At 41.3% G+C, this 17,093-nt stretch overlaps 3 protein-coding genes across 55 annotated transcripts in view; 1 reads left to right on the forward strand and 2 right to left on the reverse strand.

The window, feature by feature from the left end:
* Positions 1 to 17,093, forward strand: part of LOC137633422 (putative leucine-rich repeat-containing protein DDB_G0290503) — a 549,442-nt gene that overhangs the window by 400,824 nt on the left and 131,525 nt on the right. The gene's annotated exons all lie outside the window — the stretch shown is intronic.
* Positions 1 to 17,093, reverse strand: part of LOC137633435 (splicing regulatory glutamine/lysine-rich protein 1-like) — a 408,786-nt gene that overhangs the window by 227,512 nt on the left and 164,181 nt on the right. The window lies entirely within an intron of this gene.
* On the reverse strand, positions 7,461 to 16,472 carry LOC137633420 (uncharacterized). The gene is made up of 3 exons (XM_068365643.1): positions 16,310 to 16,472; positions 14,420 to 14,590; positions 7,461 to 13,806 (listed from the first exon to the last, which is right to left on the reverse strand). Exon 3 carries the CDS (start codon positions 12,691 to 12,693, stop codon positions 8,506 to 8,508), a length of 4,188 nt encoding a protein of 1,395 aa, XP_068221744.1. The 5' UTR covers positions 12,694 to 13,806; positions 14,420 to 14,590; positions 16,310 to 16,472; the 3' UTR covers positions 7,461 to 8,505.

Here is a 17,093-nt window from a genome sequence, read left to right on the forward strand (position 1 = left end):
CTCCACCACTTTGCCTAGCAGGAGGGAATTGAAGTTCAACAGGGCAAGATGGACTGCTAACAGTTCCTTGCAGTTGATGTGGAGTAATCCTTGTTCCTTGTTCCATACTCCTGAGCATTCCCGTCCGTCCAAGGTCGCACCCCAGCCCGAGTCCGATGCATCCGAGAAGAGATGAAGATGGGGGGTCTGGATGGCGAATGATAGACCCTCCTTGAGAAGAAGATTGTGCTTCCACCACCGGAGAGTGGTCTTCATCTCTTGGTTGATAGGGATAGAGACTGCTTCTAGAGTCGAGCCCTTGTCCCAATGAGCTGCAAGATGGAATTGAAGAGGGCGGAGGTGGAGTCTCCCTAGCTCGACAAACAGGGCCAGAGATGAGAGGGTCCCTGTGAGACTCATCCACTGTCTCACTGAGCAATTGCTCCTCTCCAGCATGCTCATGATGCACTGTAGGGCTTGGTTTATCCTGGGGGCCGATGGAAAAGCCCGAAAATCCCGACTCTGAATCTCCATTCCCAGGTACACAATGGATTGGGAGGGAATGAGTTGAGATTTCTCTATATTGACTAATAGACCTAGGTCTCTGATTAGATCTAAAGTCCAAGAGAGGTTCTCCAGACAACGACGACTCGTGGAGGCTCTCAACAGCCAGTCGTCTAGGTAGAGGGAGGCTCTGATGTTCGATAAGTGTAGGAATTTCGCTACATTCCTCATTAGATGAGTAAAGACCATAGGAGCTGTGCTTAGGCCAAAACACAGGGCTTGGAACTGATAGACAACCTTTCCGAAAACGAATCTCAGGAAAGGTTGGGAGTCTGGATGAATGGGAACGTGAAAGTATGCATCTTTCAAGTCCAACGAGACCATCCAGTCCTCCTGTCTGACCGCTGCTAAGACCGACTTGGTCGTCTCCATCGTGAACGTCTGCTTGGTGACATACTCGTTGAGAGAGCTGACGTCCAGCACCGGTCTCCAACCTCCTGTCTTTTTGGCCACAAGAAAGAGACGGTTGTAGAAGCCCGGGGATTGATGGTCCCGGACTATAACCACTGCCTTCTTCTGCACAAGTAGCGACACCTCCTGTTGCAAAGCTAGCCTCTTGTCCTCTTCTTTGTAGTTGGGAGAGAGGTTGATGGGCGATGTGGTCAGAGGCGGTTTGAGGCAGAATGGAATCCTGTAACCGTACCTCAGCCAACTGACAGACTGTGCGTCTGCACCTCTCTTCTCCCAGGCTTGCCAGAAGATCTTGAGCCTGGCTCCTACTGTTGTCTGGAGAATCTGAGAGTCAGTGCTTTCCCTTAGATGTCCTGGGTCCTTTCTTAGACTTGCCCCTGTGAGAGTCTGGACGGGAGCTTCCTCGGCTGGGGGCTCTACCACGAAAGGGCGGTATGAACCTAGTGGCCGGGGTATCAGCCACTGGAGAGCGATAAGTCTTGGGGACAGAGGTGGTAACCTTAGACTTACGAGCCGATGAAGCTACAAGATCGTGCGTGTCCTTCTGTATCAGGGCAGCCGACAAGTCCTTAACTAGCTCCTCGGGAAAGAGGAACTTTGAGAGTGGAGCAAAAAGGAGCTGTGACCGCTGGCACGGTGTAATGCTGGCTGAGAGGAAGGTACACAGTTGTTCCCTTTTCTTCAACACCCCTGATACAAATAACGACGCTAGCTCACCCGATCCATCCCTGATAGCCTTATCCATGCAGGACATAATTAACATGGCAGAGTCTTTGTCCGCAGGAGATGTTTTCTTGCTGAGGGCTCCCAGGCACCAGTCGAGAAAGTTGAACATCTCGAAAGCTCTGAACAACCCTTTCAGAAGATGATCCAGGTCTGAGAAGGTCCAACAAACCTTCGAGCGTCTCATCGCAGTCCTCCTAGGCGAGTCCACCAGACTTGAGAAGTCAGCCTGGGCAGAGGCAGGAACTCCCAAGCCTGGTGCTTCCCCTGTGGCATACCAAACGCAACCTTTCGATGCGAGCTTCGTTGGAGGGAACATGAAGGAAGTCTTGCCCAGGTGTTGTTTAGACTGAAGCCACTCCCCTAAGGTCCTTAAGGCCCTCTTGGAGGATCTAGCTAGGACAAGCTTAGTATAGCTCGACTTAGCTTGTTGCACGCCTAGCGAAAACTCAGATGGAGGAGAGCGGGGAACAGCAGAGACGAAGTGGTCAGGGTAAAGCTCCCTGAGTAGAGCCAAGACCTTTCTAAAATCAACAGACAATGGAGAAAGCTTAGACTCCTCCACGTCTGATGAGGGATCAAGATGTGCCTCCTCATCATCCGACACTTCATCAGCAGAAGGTAGCGAAGCAAAAGGACCAGAATGCTGAACCGCAGAGTCAGAACGGGTAGGAACAACAACAGAGGTTTCCTCAACTTGAGGGAAAACCTGAGGTTCAGACTGCATAGGCTGAACAACAGTCGGAGCAGAAGGCAGGTGCAAGGGTGAAGGAGGTTGACTCCTAGTAAGAGTTGCACCCAAGGATTGCACCAGCTGAGCGGAGGACGGAGGCGGAGTAGTCCGTTCCTGTTCCTGAGAGATGAGTGGAGCATGAGAAGGTTGAGGCTGCGCAGAACAAGGTAAAGTTCTAGCAAGCTGAGGCTCCTGAGGCGCAAGTGCATGGTGTAGTGAGGGTTGAACTCGGTGCAGCGCTGGTAGAGCAGACAGACTCACGGAGGGGAGAGGTTGTTGTACCCCAACCGAGAGTTGCACCACTGGTGGAGCAGCAAGGGGAGGAGGAGGAAGAGTGTAACTCTCCTGATCCCAAAGCAAGGGTTGCCTTAAAGAAGGCTGAGGTTGAACAACACTGTGAACAGCAAACTCCGAAAGTGGTTCAACATCGTACGCCTGGCAGATGGTGCTGCGACCAGGCGGAGCAGGTGCAGGCTGGGCGAGCACAGGCGGAGCAGGTGCAGGCTGGGCGAGCACAGGTGCAGCGAGAACAGGTGGAGGGAGTGCAGGAGGTGCAACACTCTCAGCCCGACACTCACGCATCAAGTCCGAAAGCTGAACTTGCATGGACTGAAGCAGGGTCCACTTGGGGTCGGCAGAAACGATAACAGACTGAGGTAAAGTCACAGTCGGGGTCTGTATAGGCAGAACCTTACTCCTCTTGGGCGGAGTACAGTCGACCGATGACAGAGGCGAGTCGGAGCTGAGCCAATGACTGCAACCTGGCTGAGCACTCGCTGACTGAACTCTACGTTTAAGCGGTCTCGAGACCTGAGACCAACGTTTCTTCCCTGCATGAAGATCAGCGGACGAGAAGACGGGCTCAATCGTCTGCAGGTGGGAGTGACGGTCTAAGGAAGACACGCCCGCAACCACCGAGGATAATTCTGTGCGCCTAACAAGGCCTGTCGAACCCTTAAGCCCTTCGACATTGCTTCTCCCCTGGGCATGGGAGCTTGCAAGAGGTCCCGGACTGGGAGGACGACTGGCTCGCACAGAAAAATACTCACGCACCACACTGGCACCACTAGCACTTGGCACTGCACAGACACTAGCACTCGTCACAGCACTGGCACTATTTCCACCCACTGCACTCTTGACCTTCAGTTCTTTAACCTCGGCCATCAGAGACTTATGGTCACTTACCACTGATTCTACTTTATCTCCTAAAGCCTGAATAGCACGCAAAACAGTTGACATATCAGGCGGAGGGCACACAGTAGGTTCGGGGGTAGCCACTACAGGGGTAGGAAAAGGTAGGGGATCATGAGGTGAGGAAAACATAGAAGAGTGAGAAGAACTTCTCCTAGCTCTAGTTCTCTCTAACTTGGATGAATATTTTAAAAGACGTACAAAATCCAATTCCGAAAGTCCGGCGCACTCCTCACACCGATTTTCTAATAGACAGGGCCTGTCCCTACAGTCAGAACAAGCGGTGTGAGGATCTACCGAGACCTTCGGAATACGCCTATTGCAAGACCTACATCGTCTATGGGAGGGAGCTTGCGAAACGTCAGACATCTTGTTTCAAAGAGTAAGTCAAAGGGTGATCCAAAAACAAGCAAAAATTCATTAACCGTTAATCAGAGTTTATATAAAAGCTAACTAGCTAATATAAAAAGGATTCCAGTATGCGACAGCCGTTAATCTAAGAGAATACTTCACCAAATATCCATGAATAAACTCGAAGACCATGAGCGTATCCCAGAACGTCTAGCCGGAAGCACGACAGAGGAATAATTGAGGAGGTGTCAACAACAAATGATTGAGTACCTGGCCACAGGTGGCGCTGGTAAGTACACCCCCTTCTAGTATTGTGATAGCTGGCGTATCCCTCCATAGAATTCTGTCGGGCAACGGAGTTGACAGCTACATGATTATCGGGTAAGTTTAATATTGAAAATTGAATGTGTTTGAGATGAAGTGTCTAAGGAGTATGGCTGGTGTATCTCGAGTAGATAGGGTTAGGAACGAAGTGGTGAGGGAGAGAACGGGTGTAAGAAATGAGTTAGCGGCTAGAGTGGATATGAATGTGTTGAGGTGGTTTGGCCATGTTGAGAGAATGGAAAATGGTTGTCTGCTAAAGAAGGTGATGAATGCAAGAGTTGATGGGAGAAGTACAAGAGGAAGGCCAAGGTTTGGGTGGATGGATGGTGTGAAGAAAGCTCTGGGTGATAGGAGGATAGATGTGAGAGAGGCAAGAGAGCGTGCTAGAAATAGGAATGAATGGCGAGCGATTGTGACGCAGTTCCGGTAGGCCCTGCTGCTTCCTCCGGTGCCTTAGATGACCGCGGAGGTAGCAGCAGTAGGGGATTCAGCATTATGAAGCTTCATCTGTGGTGGATAATGTGGGAGGTTGGGCTGTGGCACCCTAGCAGTACCAGCTGAACTCGGCTGAGTCCCTGGTTAGGCTGAAGGAACGTAGAGAGTAGAGGTCCCCTTTTTGTTTTGTTTCTTTGTTGATGTCAGCTACCCCCCAAAATTGGGGGAAGTGCCTTTGGTATATGTATGTATGTATGTATTATTATTATTACTAGCCAAGCTACAACCCTAGTTGGAAAAGCAAGATGCTATAAGCCCAAGGGCTTCAACAGGGAAAAATAGCCCAGTGAGGAAAGGAAATAAAGTGATGAGAATAAATTAACAATATATCATTCTAAAAACAGTAACAGCGTCAAAACAGATATGTCCTATATAAACTATTAACCCTTTTACCCCCGGGGTATTTGGAAATTTCCAACCCTTAACCCCCAAGGGGTTATTTTTCTCCCAGCACATTTTGCAGTATATTTTTTTTAAATTGCTCTAACAGCCTTAATTTTTGTCATAGAGAGGTCAGGTTGGTCTCATTCTCTTGGAAAATGCCTGAATTTTCTCAAAAAATTATCAAAAAATATGAAAAACAAATTTTTATAGCATTTTTTTGCAAGAACGTACCGGTACGTCCACGGGGGTAAAGGGATGGCTTTTGTGAAACGTACCAGTACGTCCTTTGGGGGTAAAAGGGTTAACAACGTCAAAAACAGATATGTCAAATATAAACTATAAAAAGACTATACAAACACTGAGCTCTTTACAGTGGATACTAGTTCAGCGAATGCTGAAAACTAGCCAATAAACTTTTTAGCCAGGTACAGTACAGTAAAACTACCCACCACTAGTTAGTGGGGGGGTGGTAGCAGGGGTGGATTAGTCGTCCTGCTCACACACTCACTAGTTAAGTAACGTCACTTTTTAATTGCAGGCAGGACTTTCCGGATGTGTGAACAGGTGAGGGGATACTCTAAGAATGTCCTCTTGGAGAACTTCCATTCTTCCACTTATAAAAGCTTGCACATGCACAGGAGAGAGTGCGAGCAGAAAAGGGAGCGTGCAAGGAGTAAACACACATAGTTGAGGGCAAGCTCCTGTAGGAGTGCAAGCGTGCACAGTAGCTTGTAGTAGGCGCGAATCCCAGCCTCAGGTGAATGGACGAGGGTGCGCTCCTGTTTATTGTCTTCTCTCTGTCTTTGGTGAAGGAAAAAGAAAAAGTAAGCATTATGTAACTCCAATTGATCAGTCTTCTTGAACTTCCTAGTTCATAGAAGGAAAATGAAGGTTGGGGTCCCTTCATCCCGACCTACAGAGAGAAGAGACGAAGGAGAGAGATTGAGGCAAAAGAGGAGGAGAAACTTGCAGCTCTCCTTGAAGGGTCGTTCAGGCTGACGACGATGCTCCAGCTGGGGAGGAAAAAAAAAAAAAACCACAACAACAATAGCAACAACGGCACAATCAGGTAAACGTTCAGGAATGGGAAGACAGAAAAGGAAAGAAGTTGGCAGCAAAAACTTTTTCCTTTAATGGATCACATCGATACTAATGACTTCCAATATTCTTAGGATTACGTTGTCAAAGAAAAGAAAAACTGTCTAGAGGGAACAACAAAGTGGAATCAGCCGAATAAACCGACAACTAATACTGCTACAGTTATCAAGAAACTGCTGAACCTTTCTTCTTCCAGAAAACCCTCGCAGAATACGATTGTCCAACCAATTATCCAGAGGATTAAAACAGCCAGTAGAGAGCCCCAGAACCAATTATCATTATTATTACTAGCTAAGCTATATTATTATTATTATTATTATTACTTACTAAGCTACAACCCTAGTTGGAAAAGCAGTATGCTATAAGCCCAGGGGCTCCAACAGGGAAAATAGCTCAGTGCGGAAAGGAAAAAAGGAAAATAAAATATTCTAAGAAGAGTAACAACAATAAATATCTCCTATATAAACTATAAAAACTTTAACAAAACAAGAGGAAGAGAAATAAGATAGGAGAGTGTGCTCGAGTGTACCCTCAAGCAAGAGAACTCTAACCCAAGACAGTGAAAGGCCATGGTACAGAGGCTATGGCACTACCCAAGACTAGAGAACAGTGGTTTGATTTTGGAGTGTCCTTCTCCTAGAAGAGCTGCTTACCATAGCTAAAGAGTCTCTTCTACCCTTACCAAGAGGAAAGTGGCACTGAACAATTACAGTGCAGTAACCCCTTGGGTGATGAAGAATTGTTTGGTAATCTGTGTTGTCAGGTGTATGAGGATAGAGGAGAATATGTAAAGAATATGCCAGACTATTCAGTGTGTATGTAGGCAAAGGGAAAATGAACCGTAACCAGAGAGGAGGATCCAATGTAGTACTGTCTGGCCAGTCAAAAGACCCCATAACTCTCTAGCGGTAGTATCTCAACGGGTGGCTGGTGCCCTGGCCAACCTACTACCTACAAATAACCCTAGTTGGAAAAGCATGATGCTATAAGCCCAAGGCCTTCAACGAGGAAAAGTAACCCAGTAAGGAAAGGAAATAGATAAACGACAAGAGAAGTAATAAACAATCAAAATAAAATACTTTAAGAACAGTAACAACATTAAATTAGATCTCTCATGAATAACCTATTGTTACGATCCTCGTGGGGATCGAACCAGATTCTGTTGAATTAATTAATGAAATGGGGACATTTCAACTACAACCAATTAAAGACAATAGGAAATATAGAAAGAAAACTCGCAAAAGAAAACATAATTTTATTTACAACTAGTCAAAGGTGAATGTTTCTTGATTGAGTACTTAGGAAGCACTGAACTAAACAAAGAGAATCATTTGATTAAACTACACTCCAGCAAATAGGGGAACAGTCAAGATGGTAGATAAATAATACAAAAAGAATATACTACTCTTCGCAGCAGCTCTCGACGGTTGACAGGAACGGAGATGTTTTCAGGTCTGGCGGCTCGTCGGGGGTAATGAGGGCGGGAGGCAACTCGTTAGGACACCTCGGACAAAGCTAGTTACGTCTGCATTCTCGTCCTTACGCCTTCTCTCCTTCACTCAGCTTGTTCGCCCTCTCTCTCTCCTTTCTTGGGTTTCTTCCTCGTCTCTTTTTCGTACTGTCCCCCTTTCTTGATCGCGTGGAAGTTTATATATCCCTGTATGGGAGGGGTTAACTATGGACAGGTCCATATAAGGAAATTTTCTCGTTTCTTCATCCTCATTGGTGTTCCTTGAAACCGCTGATAACACCTAGACGAACGCTCTGCTGGTGTAATCAAATTTCATAAAGTTGACTCCTTCGGCTAATGTACTTCTCTTCGGCGACAAACACACTTAATCTTCTCTTATGGGTTCCTTGGTCCTCTATAGACAGGGGCTCGTTGTGCTCAAAGTCCTCCAACCTAGGCACATAACTTGGCGATGGCAGCTTCAATAAACAATAGCGGGACCTTATCTCTCTCTCTCTCTCTCTCTCTGCTTCTCTAAGAGTAGAAAAATCACGTGTTTTAACATTCTTTCCTATATTATTCTATCTACCCATGACACGTCCCCCTAAAAGAAAAAAAAAAGGAAAATCTACTGATTTTATCTTTTTTTTTTTAAACAAAGCTATCAAAGAAGAAAATCACTTATCCCTAAACTGAGAGACAATTACTTCATTACTCTCGTATCATGTAACCAAAAGCAAAACACACTCTTACGTGTTGATAGAAGAAAAACACAAAAACAGAAAGGAAACAAACGTCCATATCATTCTGAAAAGTCTCTAGAAAGACTGTCGGCTATTACATTATTCTTTCCCTTTATATGAACTATCTTTAAATCATAGTCTTGTAATTCCAAACTCCAACGCATGAGACGTTTATTCTTATTCTTAAACCTATCTAAGTAAACTAATGGATTGTGATCAGTATACACAGTTAAAACATGACCACTACGTACATAAATCTCAAAATGTTGTAAAGTTGATACTAAACTAAGCAATTCCTTCTCAATAGTTGAATAGTTCTGCTGTGCTTTATTTAACTTCTTCGAATAATAAGCCACAGGGTGCTTGATCCCATTCACTTCTTGCAGCAGAACTCCTCCTATTCCAATGTCACTTGCATCTATCGCTAAATTAAATTCCTTGCTAAAATCGGGCAACATTAGTACAGGCTCGTGAATCATTATGGCCTTTAACTTATTGAAAGCTTCGATGCAGTCATTATCAAATACAAAACTTCGTCCTTTCTTGAAAAGATTAGTAATTGGAGCACTTATTTCTGAAAAATTAGGAACAAATCGGCGGAAATATGAAATCATTCCGATGAATCTCATTGCCTGTTTTTTACTGGTAGGAATTGGGAAGTTGATGATAGCTTCTATGTTCCCATCTTTTGGACAAATCTTACCTAGACCTACCTTATGACCCAAATATGTGATCGAGGTTTTTCCGAATTCACATTTCTTCAGATTTAAAACAAGTTTTGCTTTTTCAAGTGCTGACAATACTTTAGCTAAAATGCGTAAATGTTGCTCCCACGTATCTGAAAATATTACAAGATCATCCAAATACACAACACAGTTATCAATTCCATTTAAAACTCTATTCATTAATCTTTGAAAAGTACTCGCTGCATTTCGTAGACCAAAAGCCATAACTTTGGGTTCATAACTACCGAAAGGTGTTATGAAAGCAGATATTTTCTGTGCTCGACTACTTAAAGGTACTTGCCAATAACCTTTGGCCAAATCAAGTTTAGAAATAAACTTAGCATTTCCTATTTTATCTAAACAATCTTCTATCCTGGGGAGAGGAAAATTACTTTGTTTCGTAACACTATTCACTTTTCTAAAATCAATACACAGCCTATCTGATCCATCCTCCTTCTTAACAAGAACTATTGGAGAACACCAGTCACTTTCGCTGGGAACAATCAAACCATTGTCTAGCATATACTTAATTTCCTGTCGAACTGAATTTGTTTTTTCTGGGCTTAGACGATAAGGGCTTTGTCTAATGGGTTTTGTGTCCTGCAACTCAATATCGTGTTCTAAAAGATTAGTCAAACCCAATTTATCACTAACAGTTTCTGGATAATTTGAAAATACATTGAATAATTCCCTTGTTTTTTCTTCCTCTAAGCTAGAATTAAACAACGTGAAATTATTAAGAACATCAGAGTTCTTCTCAAAAGTAATTTCTCTCTGCGACACTGTTACAACTGGCATTGGACGTTCATTATATTTCTTTAGCAAGTTGATGTGCAACCACTTAGCTCTACGCTTACCCATATCAATTAAGTAATTCAAATTTCCCCTTTTTTCTATGATAGGAAATGGACCTTCGAACTTATAAGATAATGAGGGACCTTCTTTCTGGACTAATACTAAGACTTTATCACCCACATGGAAAATTCTGTCTTTAGCCTTAAGATCGTATTTTCTTTTAGTTTCCCCTTGACGGTTGCTCTCATTTTCTTTTGCCATCTGCCAGGCTTTCCTTAAATCCTCTTTGTGATTTTCGATATTCTGTATGTAATCCTTTCTACCTTCTTCTTGCATTAACTTACACTTTAAAATTTCTAAAGGTCCTTTAGCGGTGTGACCGAACAACAAATCAAAGGGACTAAATCCCGTGGTGTCATTAGGAGTTAATCGTAAAGCCAACAAGACAAAAGGTAACTTTTCTTCCCAATCATGCTCAAAATTATTACACAACTTCCTTAAGCAACTTTTCAACGTTTGATGAAAACGTTCAACAATTCCTTGTGATTCAGGGTGGTAGGGGGTGGAAGTTACAAGATTAATCCCTAACTCTTTCATTTTATCTCTGAAATACTTTGATACAAAATTGCTACCATTATCACTCTGTATAACGCGAGGAAGTCCAAATTTAGAGAAATAGTTCAGCAAGCGTTTAACTACAGTTTTTGCATTGCAACTTCTTACTGGGATTGCTTCTGGATATCGTGTTAGTCTATCAATGATTGTTAATAGATAGATATTCCCTCCCTTACTCCTGGGCAAAGGGCCTACGATATCAATTACGACATTCTCAAAAGGTTCTCCTACCGATGGGATATTACATAACGGGGCCCGGGGAATTACTTGATTAGGTTTGCCAGCCATTTGACATTCATGACAACTTAAAACATATCTCTTCACATCACTTTTCATTTTAGGCCAAAAGTACGTTTTAGTTATACACTTGAAAGTTTTATTTACTCCTAAATGTCCTTGTTCATCATGTGCTAATTTCAAAATTGATTCACGAAGTTTCCTAGGAGTTACTAATTGCTCTATCACCTCCTCCTTGCTACCTGTCTTAGGACGAACATAGCGACACAAAAGTTCGTCTTTTAAACTAAATGTTTCCTTACAAACATTTTCAGGTTCATCATCCAATTCACAATCAAAAATTCTAGTTAGTGTTTCATCTTCCCTCTGCATCCTAACTAGTTCATCCTTACTCAATAAGCTAGTTTCTGAAACACTAATCTGTACATCACTTCTTTCGACAGCTTCATCATCATCTCTGTTCACATCATCAACATTTGTAAAGTCAGTTTCCTCAGCTACACTTATGCTAAGCTCATCATCACTGCCTCTATTACCTACGTTCGAATCCTCGAACAACCTATGACCGTAGTCAATATCTGTATCTAATCCTGACCTGGTTACTATCATCTCAGGCACTTGAACTTCACTTAAAATAGGATTCACACACTTGGAGGTAGTTAAATCATTGCCAACAATAATGTCAACGCCGTCTACGGGCAAAGTATCCACGACTGCTAGTTTTACATCTCCTGTTACTAACTGACTTTCCAATTTCATCTTTAACAAAGGACAAACTACACAAGTGTTCGGAAACCCACCTAGCATAACTTTTTCTTTCATGCTGATTATTACATTCCTTGGTACACTCTCTCTCCTAACGAGTGATACGGCCGCTCCCGTATCTCTAAGCAAAACTACTTCCCTCGAATCACCTCCTTTAAGAGAAGAAATTAAACCTTCAGACAAAAATTCACCATAATGTTTCCTCGTTTCTTTCAAGAGATTATTCCTTCCCGAAGAAAGATTATTAACTAGTGACACAGGTTTTTTCACATTCGTACTTTCTACTGTGCAATTCCTAGCTATATGACCTTTCTTATTACAATTGTAACAAATGACCTCTGAATTACTGACTGCCCATTGGTTCCTACAGTACCGAGAAATATGACCTTCCTTCCCACACGTGTAACAATAATAATGATAATAATCCCTGTTCCTATTATCGTTATTGCTAGAACTACTTTTACTATGTTGTGCCTTACTTGACAAAAGATCGTTTTTCTTTTTACTGCCACTTAAACCATGTGTGAGACTGTACTCATCTGCTAATCTAGTAGCACCGGCAAAAGATGTTTCACGCCTATCTTCTATATATAATTTGATGTCTGGAGATATGTTATCTTTGAAACTTTCTAACAAAACTAAGTTCTCGAGATCTTCAAAATTATCGACTTCAGCGGAAGTCAACCAATCACAAAACGACCTTTCTAACTTCTTTCCGTACTCTACATAAGTACTAGTATCATCTCTCTTCAAACTTCTAAACTTCTTACGGTACGCCTCTGGTACCAATCTGTATGCACTAAGTACGGTTTCTTTCACAGTTTCATAATCTTTACTTTCATCATCAGACAAACAACTATACACAGAATGTGCTTTACCACTTAAAACTGATTGTAAATACAAAGTCCACTGTCTTTTAGGAGCACCTACTCTGTTCATTAACTTTTCAAAAGACATAAAATATTTCGTAACATCTTCCTCATCAAATTTCGGTATAAGTTTAAGCACTGCACTCATATCTAAACTATCAGTGTCACTATTTAAAGATGAATTGCTCCCTGATCTGCTACCTGACCGCCTGTTATGAAGAGTTTGTCTTAAACGAGCCATTTCTAACTCATGCTTACGCTGTTTTTCATTTTCTTCTCACTTTCTTTCATTTTCTTCTCTTTCAGCTGCTCTTTCATCTCTCTCAAACGTTTCCTGTTCTCTCTTAATAACATAATCACGGAGATCATCGCCATCTAGACCAAGAAGTTTACCTGAATCTATCAAATCTCTCGTAATCGCACTCATTCTGTTTTTTTCTATATTCTCCCTGTTTCAATTGGTTATGTAGTCGAAAATTCTGGCAAAGGTCGCCAACTGTTACGATCCTCGTGGGGATCGAACCAGATTCTGTTGAATTAATTAATGAAATGGGGACATTTCAACTACAACCAATTAAAGACAATAGGAAATATAGAAAGAAAACTCGCAAAAGAAAACATAATTTTATTTACAACTAGTCAAAGGTGAATGTTTCTTGATTGAGTACTTAGGAAGCACTGAACTAAACAAAGAGAATCATTTGATTAAACTACACTCCAGCAAATAGGGGAACAGTCAAGATGGTAGATAAATAATACAAAAAGAATATACTACTCTTCGCAGCAGCTCTCGACGGTTGACAGGAACGGAGATGTTTTCAGGTCTGGCGGCTCGTCGGGGGTAATGAGGGCGGGAGGCAACTCGTTAGGACATCTCGGACAAAGCTGGTTACGTCTGCATTCTCGTCCTTACGCCTTCTCTCCTTCACTCAGCTTGTTCGCCCTCTCTCTCTCCTTTCTTGGGTTTCTTCCTCGTCTCTTTTTCGTACTGTCCCCCTTTCTTGATCGCGTGGAAGTTTATATATCCCTGTATGGGAGGGGTTAACTATGGACAGGTCCATATAAGGAAATTTTCTCGTTTCTTCATCCTCATTGGTGTTCCTTGAAACCGCTGATAACACCTAGACGAACGCTCTGCTGGTGTAATCAAATTTCATAAAGTTGACTCCTTCGGCTAATGTACTTCTCTTCGGCGACAAACACACTTAATCTTCTCTTATGGGTTCCTTGGTCCTCTATAGACAGGGGCTCGTTGTGCTCAAAGTCCTCCAACCTAGGCACATAACTTGGCGATGGCAGCTTCAATAAACAATAGCGGGACCTTATCTCTCTCTCTCTCTCTCTCTCTGCTTCTCTAAGAGTAGAAAAATCACGTGTTTTAACATTCTTTCCTATATTATTCTATCTACCCATGACACCTATGAAAACTTCAAAACAACAAAAGGAAGAGAAATAAGATAGAATAGTATGCTGGTGTACCCTCAAGCAAGAGAACTCTAACTCAAAATAGTGGAAGACCATGGTAAGGAGACAGTAGCACTACCCAAGACTAGAGAACAATGGTTTGATTTTGGAGTATCCTTCACCCTAGAAGAGCTGCTTACCATGTGTAGTCTCTTCTAACTTTACAGAGTGGAAAGTATCCCTTGAGTAACTACAGCTATTGAAAACAAAGTGAAAGCCCAGTGGTGTATGTCAGGTTGGTAGGGTCTCCTTGCCAATAGGCAGTAACTAGCGCCACCTAGGTAAAGTTCTAACAACTAAATACAGCTTCACTGAAAGCGTATTCCTATCAAAGGATCAGGGTTTGCGTTTGCGAAGGAACAAATACTCGGTCGATTCGCATTTCATTTTGCACTTATTTAAATCATTTCTCATTTCTTCCTTTTGAAAGTTCTCCGGTCTTAAGTTATAAGTAAACATCTGTTTCCAAATAGACTTAAACACTTCTAAACATCGGTACTTACTTTTCCTGCTCCTCGTAGTATTCCCGTTTGTCTGCCACGCTTGTCGCGGCCATGGCTAAAGTCTCCGCTTCTGACGGGACAAGAACTTCCCCTCGGGTAAAGGATGATCTTTCTGAGGCGAGAATTTACGAGTACGGATAACAGAATCACTCTGGCTTAATTCTCCCTTATCTGGAAAGAAACAATAATGAACAATAGGAATATTATCTTCGGTTATTATTTTCATAAATTTTTTGTAACATTAACATGCGATGAAAAGTGCCATTTACCCTAATCTATACTGTCATATAAGCAACACTTCATACTATGTTTTCCTACCTGTAATACAATTCAGAATTACTAAATAAATACAATACAGAACTGGAAAAATGAGGACTGTAATACAATATTCCTAATAATTTTAATTAAGGGCTCCTTGTTTATTTAATGGAACTTTGAACAATTTTAACGAAAATACTTGAGGGAAACCCAACTTTTTCAAATTATATCCATTTTAAAACTAGGATCTTTGTAGTTGGTTAGAACGGACTCTGTGTAAAATTGTTAAAATTATAGATCAAGTCAGAAAATTATTTTATTTCATTCTTTACTGTCCTGATCTCAGCGACGAGAGAAGGAAAATAATAGAATTACAGAAGAGGAAAAGGAAAAGAGGAGGAAAAGAAGAAGATATTAGGAAACATTCTGTTTAAGGAAGAAGGAATATAGGAAGGAAAAGAATATATATACCAAGTGTGGAAAAAACGAGAGAAGAAAATAAAAGAACTAGATTAGAGAAGACAAGTAAGGAGGTGCCAATGGAAAGGCAAATCCCTCTGTCCAGCAACGGATCGGAACGGATAGAGAATATAGGTTTTCCAGTAGTAAATAATGTGCTCCATCCGAAACTGAAGTTCATTGTTAAATTGCATAAGTAATGACTAAAAAAAACCTTATTTAAAAAGGGAAACAGGTCCACATATAAAGAGGGAAACAGGGGCCTTTGTATATCAGCGGCCAGTTCCTCTCAGGTGCATAGAAAATGGGAATTTTCTTCCCCTTTTCTAGTCGTTCGTAAGATGTGGACGCTGTACAATATAAACTGTGGCCATTTTTCTGCAGAACCTCTACACGAGAACACCACATAACCTAACCTAATTGCCATGTCCTTACCTACTTAAGGGAGGGCTAACGACCCCTGCGTACCCCTTTAAACTACCGTCATTATACATACACCCCTGGAAACAAACAGAAGAACACCACATAAACCGAGGTTCCGCAACCTAACCTAACCTAGGAGCCATGTTTTTACCTACTTACCTATGGGGGAGGTTGTGACCCCCTTAGGACTCTAGTATCCTCAGTTTAACATAATACAAAAGCCTCACTAAATATCCTATTTCATAAATTGTAAATCAATCTTCCTAATGTCATATTTCAAAGATATATATTTCCCTCATAAATAAAATTGATTCATTATTATTATTACTGGCTAAGCTACAACCCTAATTGGAAAATCAGGATGCTATAAGACTCATAAGGGCCCCATTAAAGAAAAATAGCCCAGTGAGGAAAGGAAACAAGGAAAATAATAAGACGTTTAAGAACAATAACAATAATAAAATAATTCTTTCGTATATAAACTTCAAAATAACGAGAGGAAAAGAAACAAGATAAAATAGTAAAAACATCGTAAAAAAAAATATGTACAGCTGTCTTCACTAATTCCGGTACACTTCACGACATGCTAAGGAGACGTCAGTGTGCCGGAATTAGTGAAGGCCAACTGTACATAGCTTAAACTAGCCTTGTTTCGACTAACATCACCAGCTCACATATAGTAGAAGGGTGTGGTCTAAATCACCATCACTTTAGACATAACAAATTACACAGAATAAAGTTAAAACTGACCTGTACCAGGATGTTACAGCCATGAAATGACGTACAGGAGTCTTCCCGTGTCTGTAACGATACAGGAAGTTACAGGAAAGTGACGTCATTCGTTAAAATAGGCTTCGTACCGTTATCGCATTTCGCCGAGTCACTCTGATTACTGTTATTGTTTCTCAGCTGATCGCTGGCGTTCCAGCGAGTGAAACGAGCAGTGTTCTTTTTAACTATTTCTTCTAATTATTTTAACAATATATAATACAATTTGAATGAAATAGTAATTTATATGATTTATTATATAATATACATTTATTTTATTAATAAAAATACAACAAAACTGCTTAAAATTATCTAAATAAGCAGTTTTTATTTTTTATTCATTCCAAAAGGTGCTACTAAGATTCTTTCGTGATTCCCATAGAAAACGGAATATATTTCATCGTAAACTATCATAAATTATTTGTTAACCATTTCCTTTTAGTAAATTATTTGTTAACCATTTCCTTTTAGTAAATTATTGATAATTTCGTACGTTTACCCAGCTGATAAGCTTAGAAATAATATCATAATTAATAAACGATGATAATTTCAAGAGAAATAAAATCACAAATGACAACACAATTAAGAAAAATGGAGAAATTTTGGTTTATTATTATTATTATTATTATTATTATAATTATTATTATTATTATTATTATTATTATTATTATTATTATTATTATTATTAGCCAAGCTACAAACCTAGTTGGAAAAGCAAGATGCTATAAGCCCAAAGGCTCCAACAGGGAAAAATAGCCCTGTGAGA

Source organism: Palaemon carinicauda, chromosome 43 (assembly GCF_036898095.1).
Source record: "Palaemon carinicauda isolate YSFRI2023 chromosome 43, ASM3689809v2, whole genome shotgun sequence".
NCBI lineage: Eukaryota > Metazoa > Arthropoda > Malacostraca > Decapoda > Palaemonidae > Palaemon > Palaemon carinicauda.

Excerpts from the sequence above, each read along its gene's own strand:
- LOC137633420 (XM_068365643.1), bottom strand. The coding sequence starts at position 12,693 with ATGGCTCGTTTAAGACAAACTCTTCATAACAGGCGGTCAGGTAGCAGA.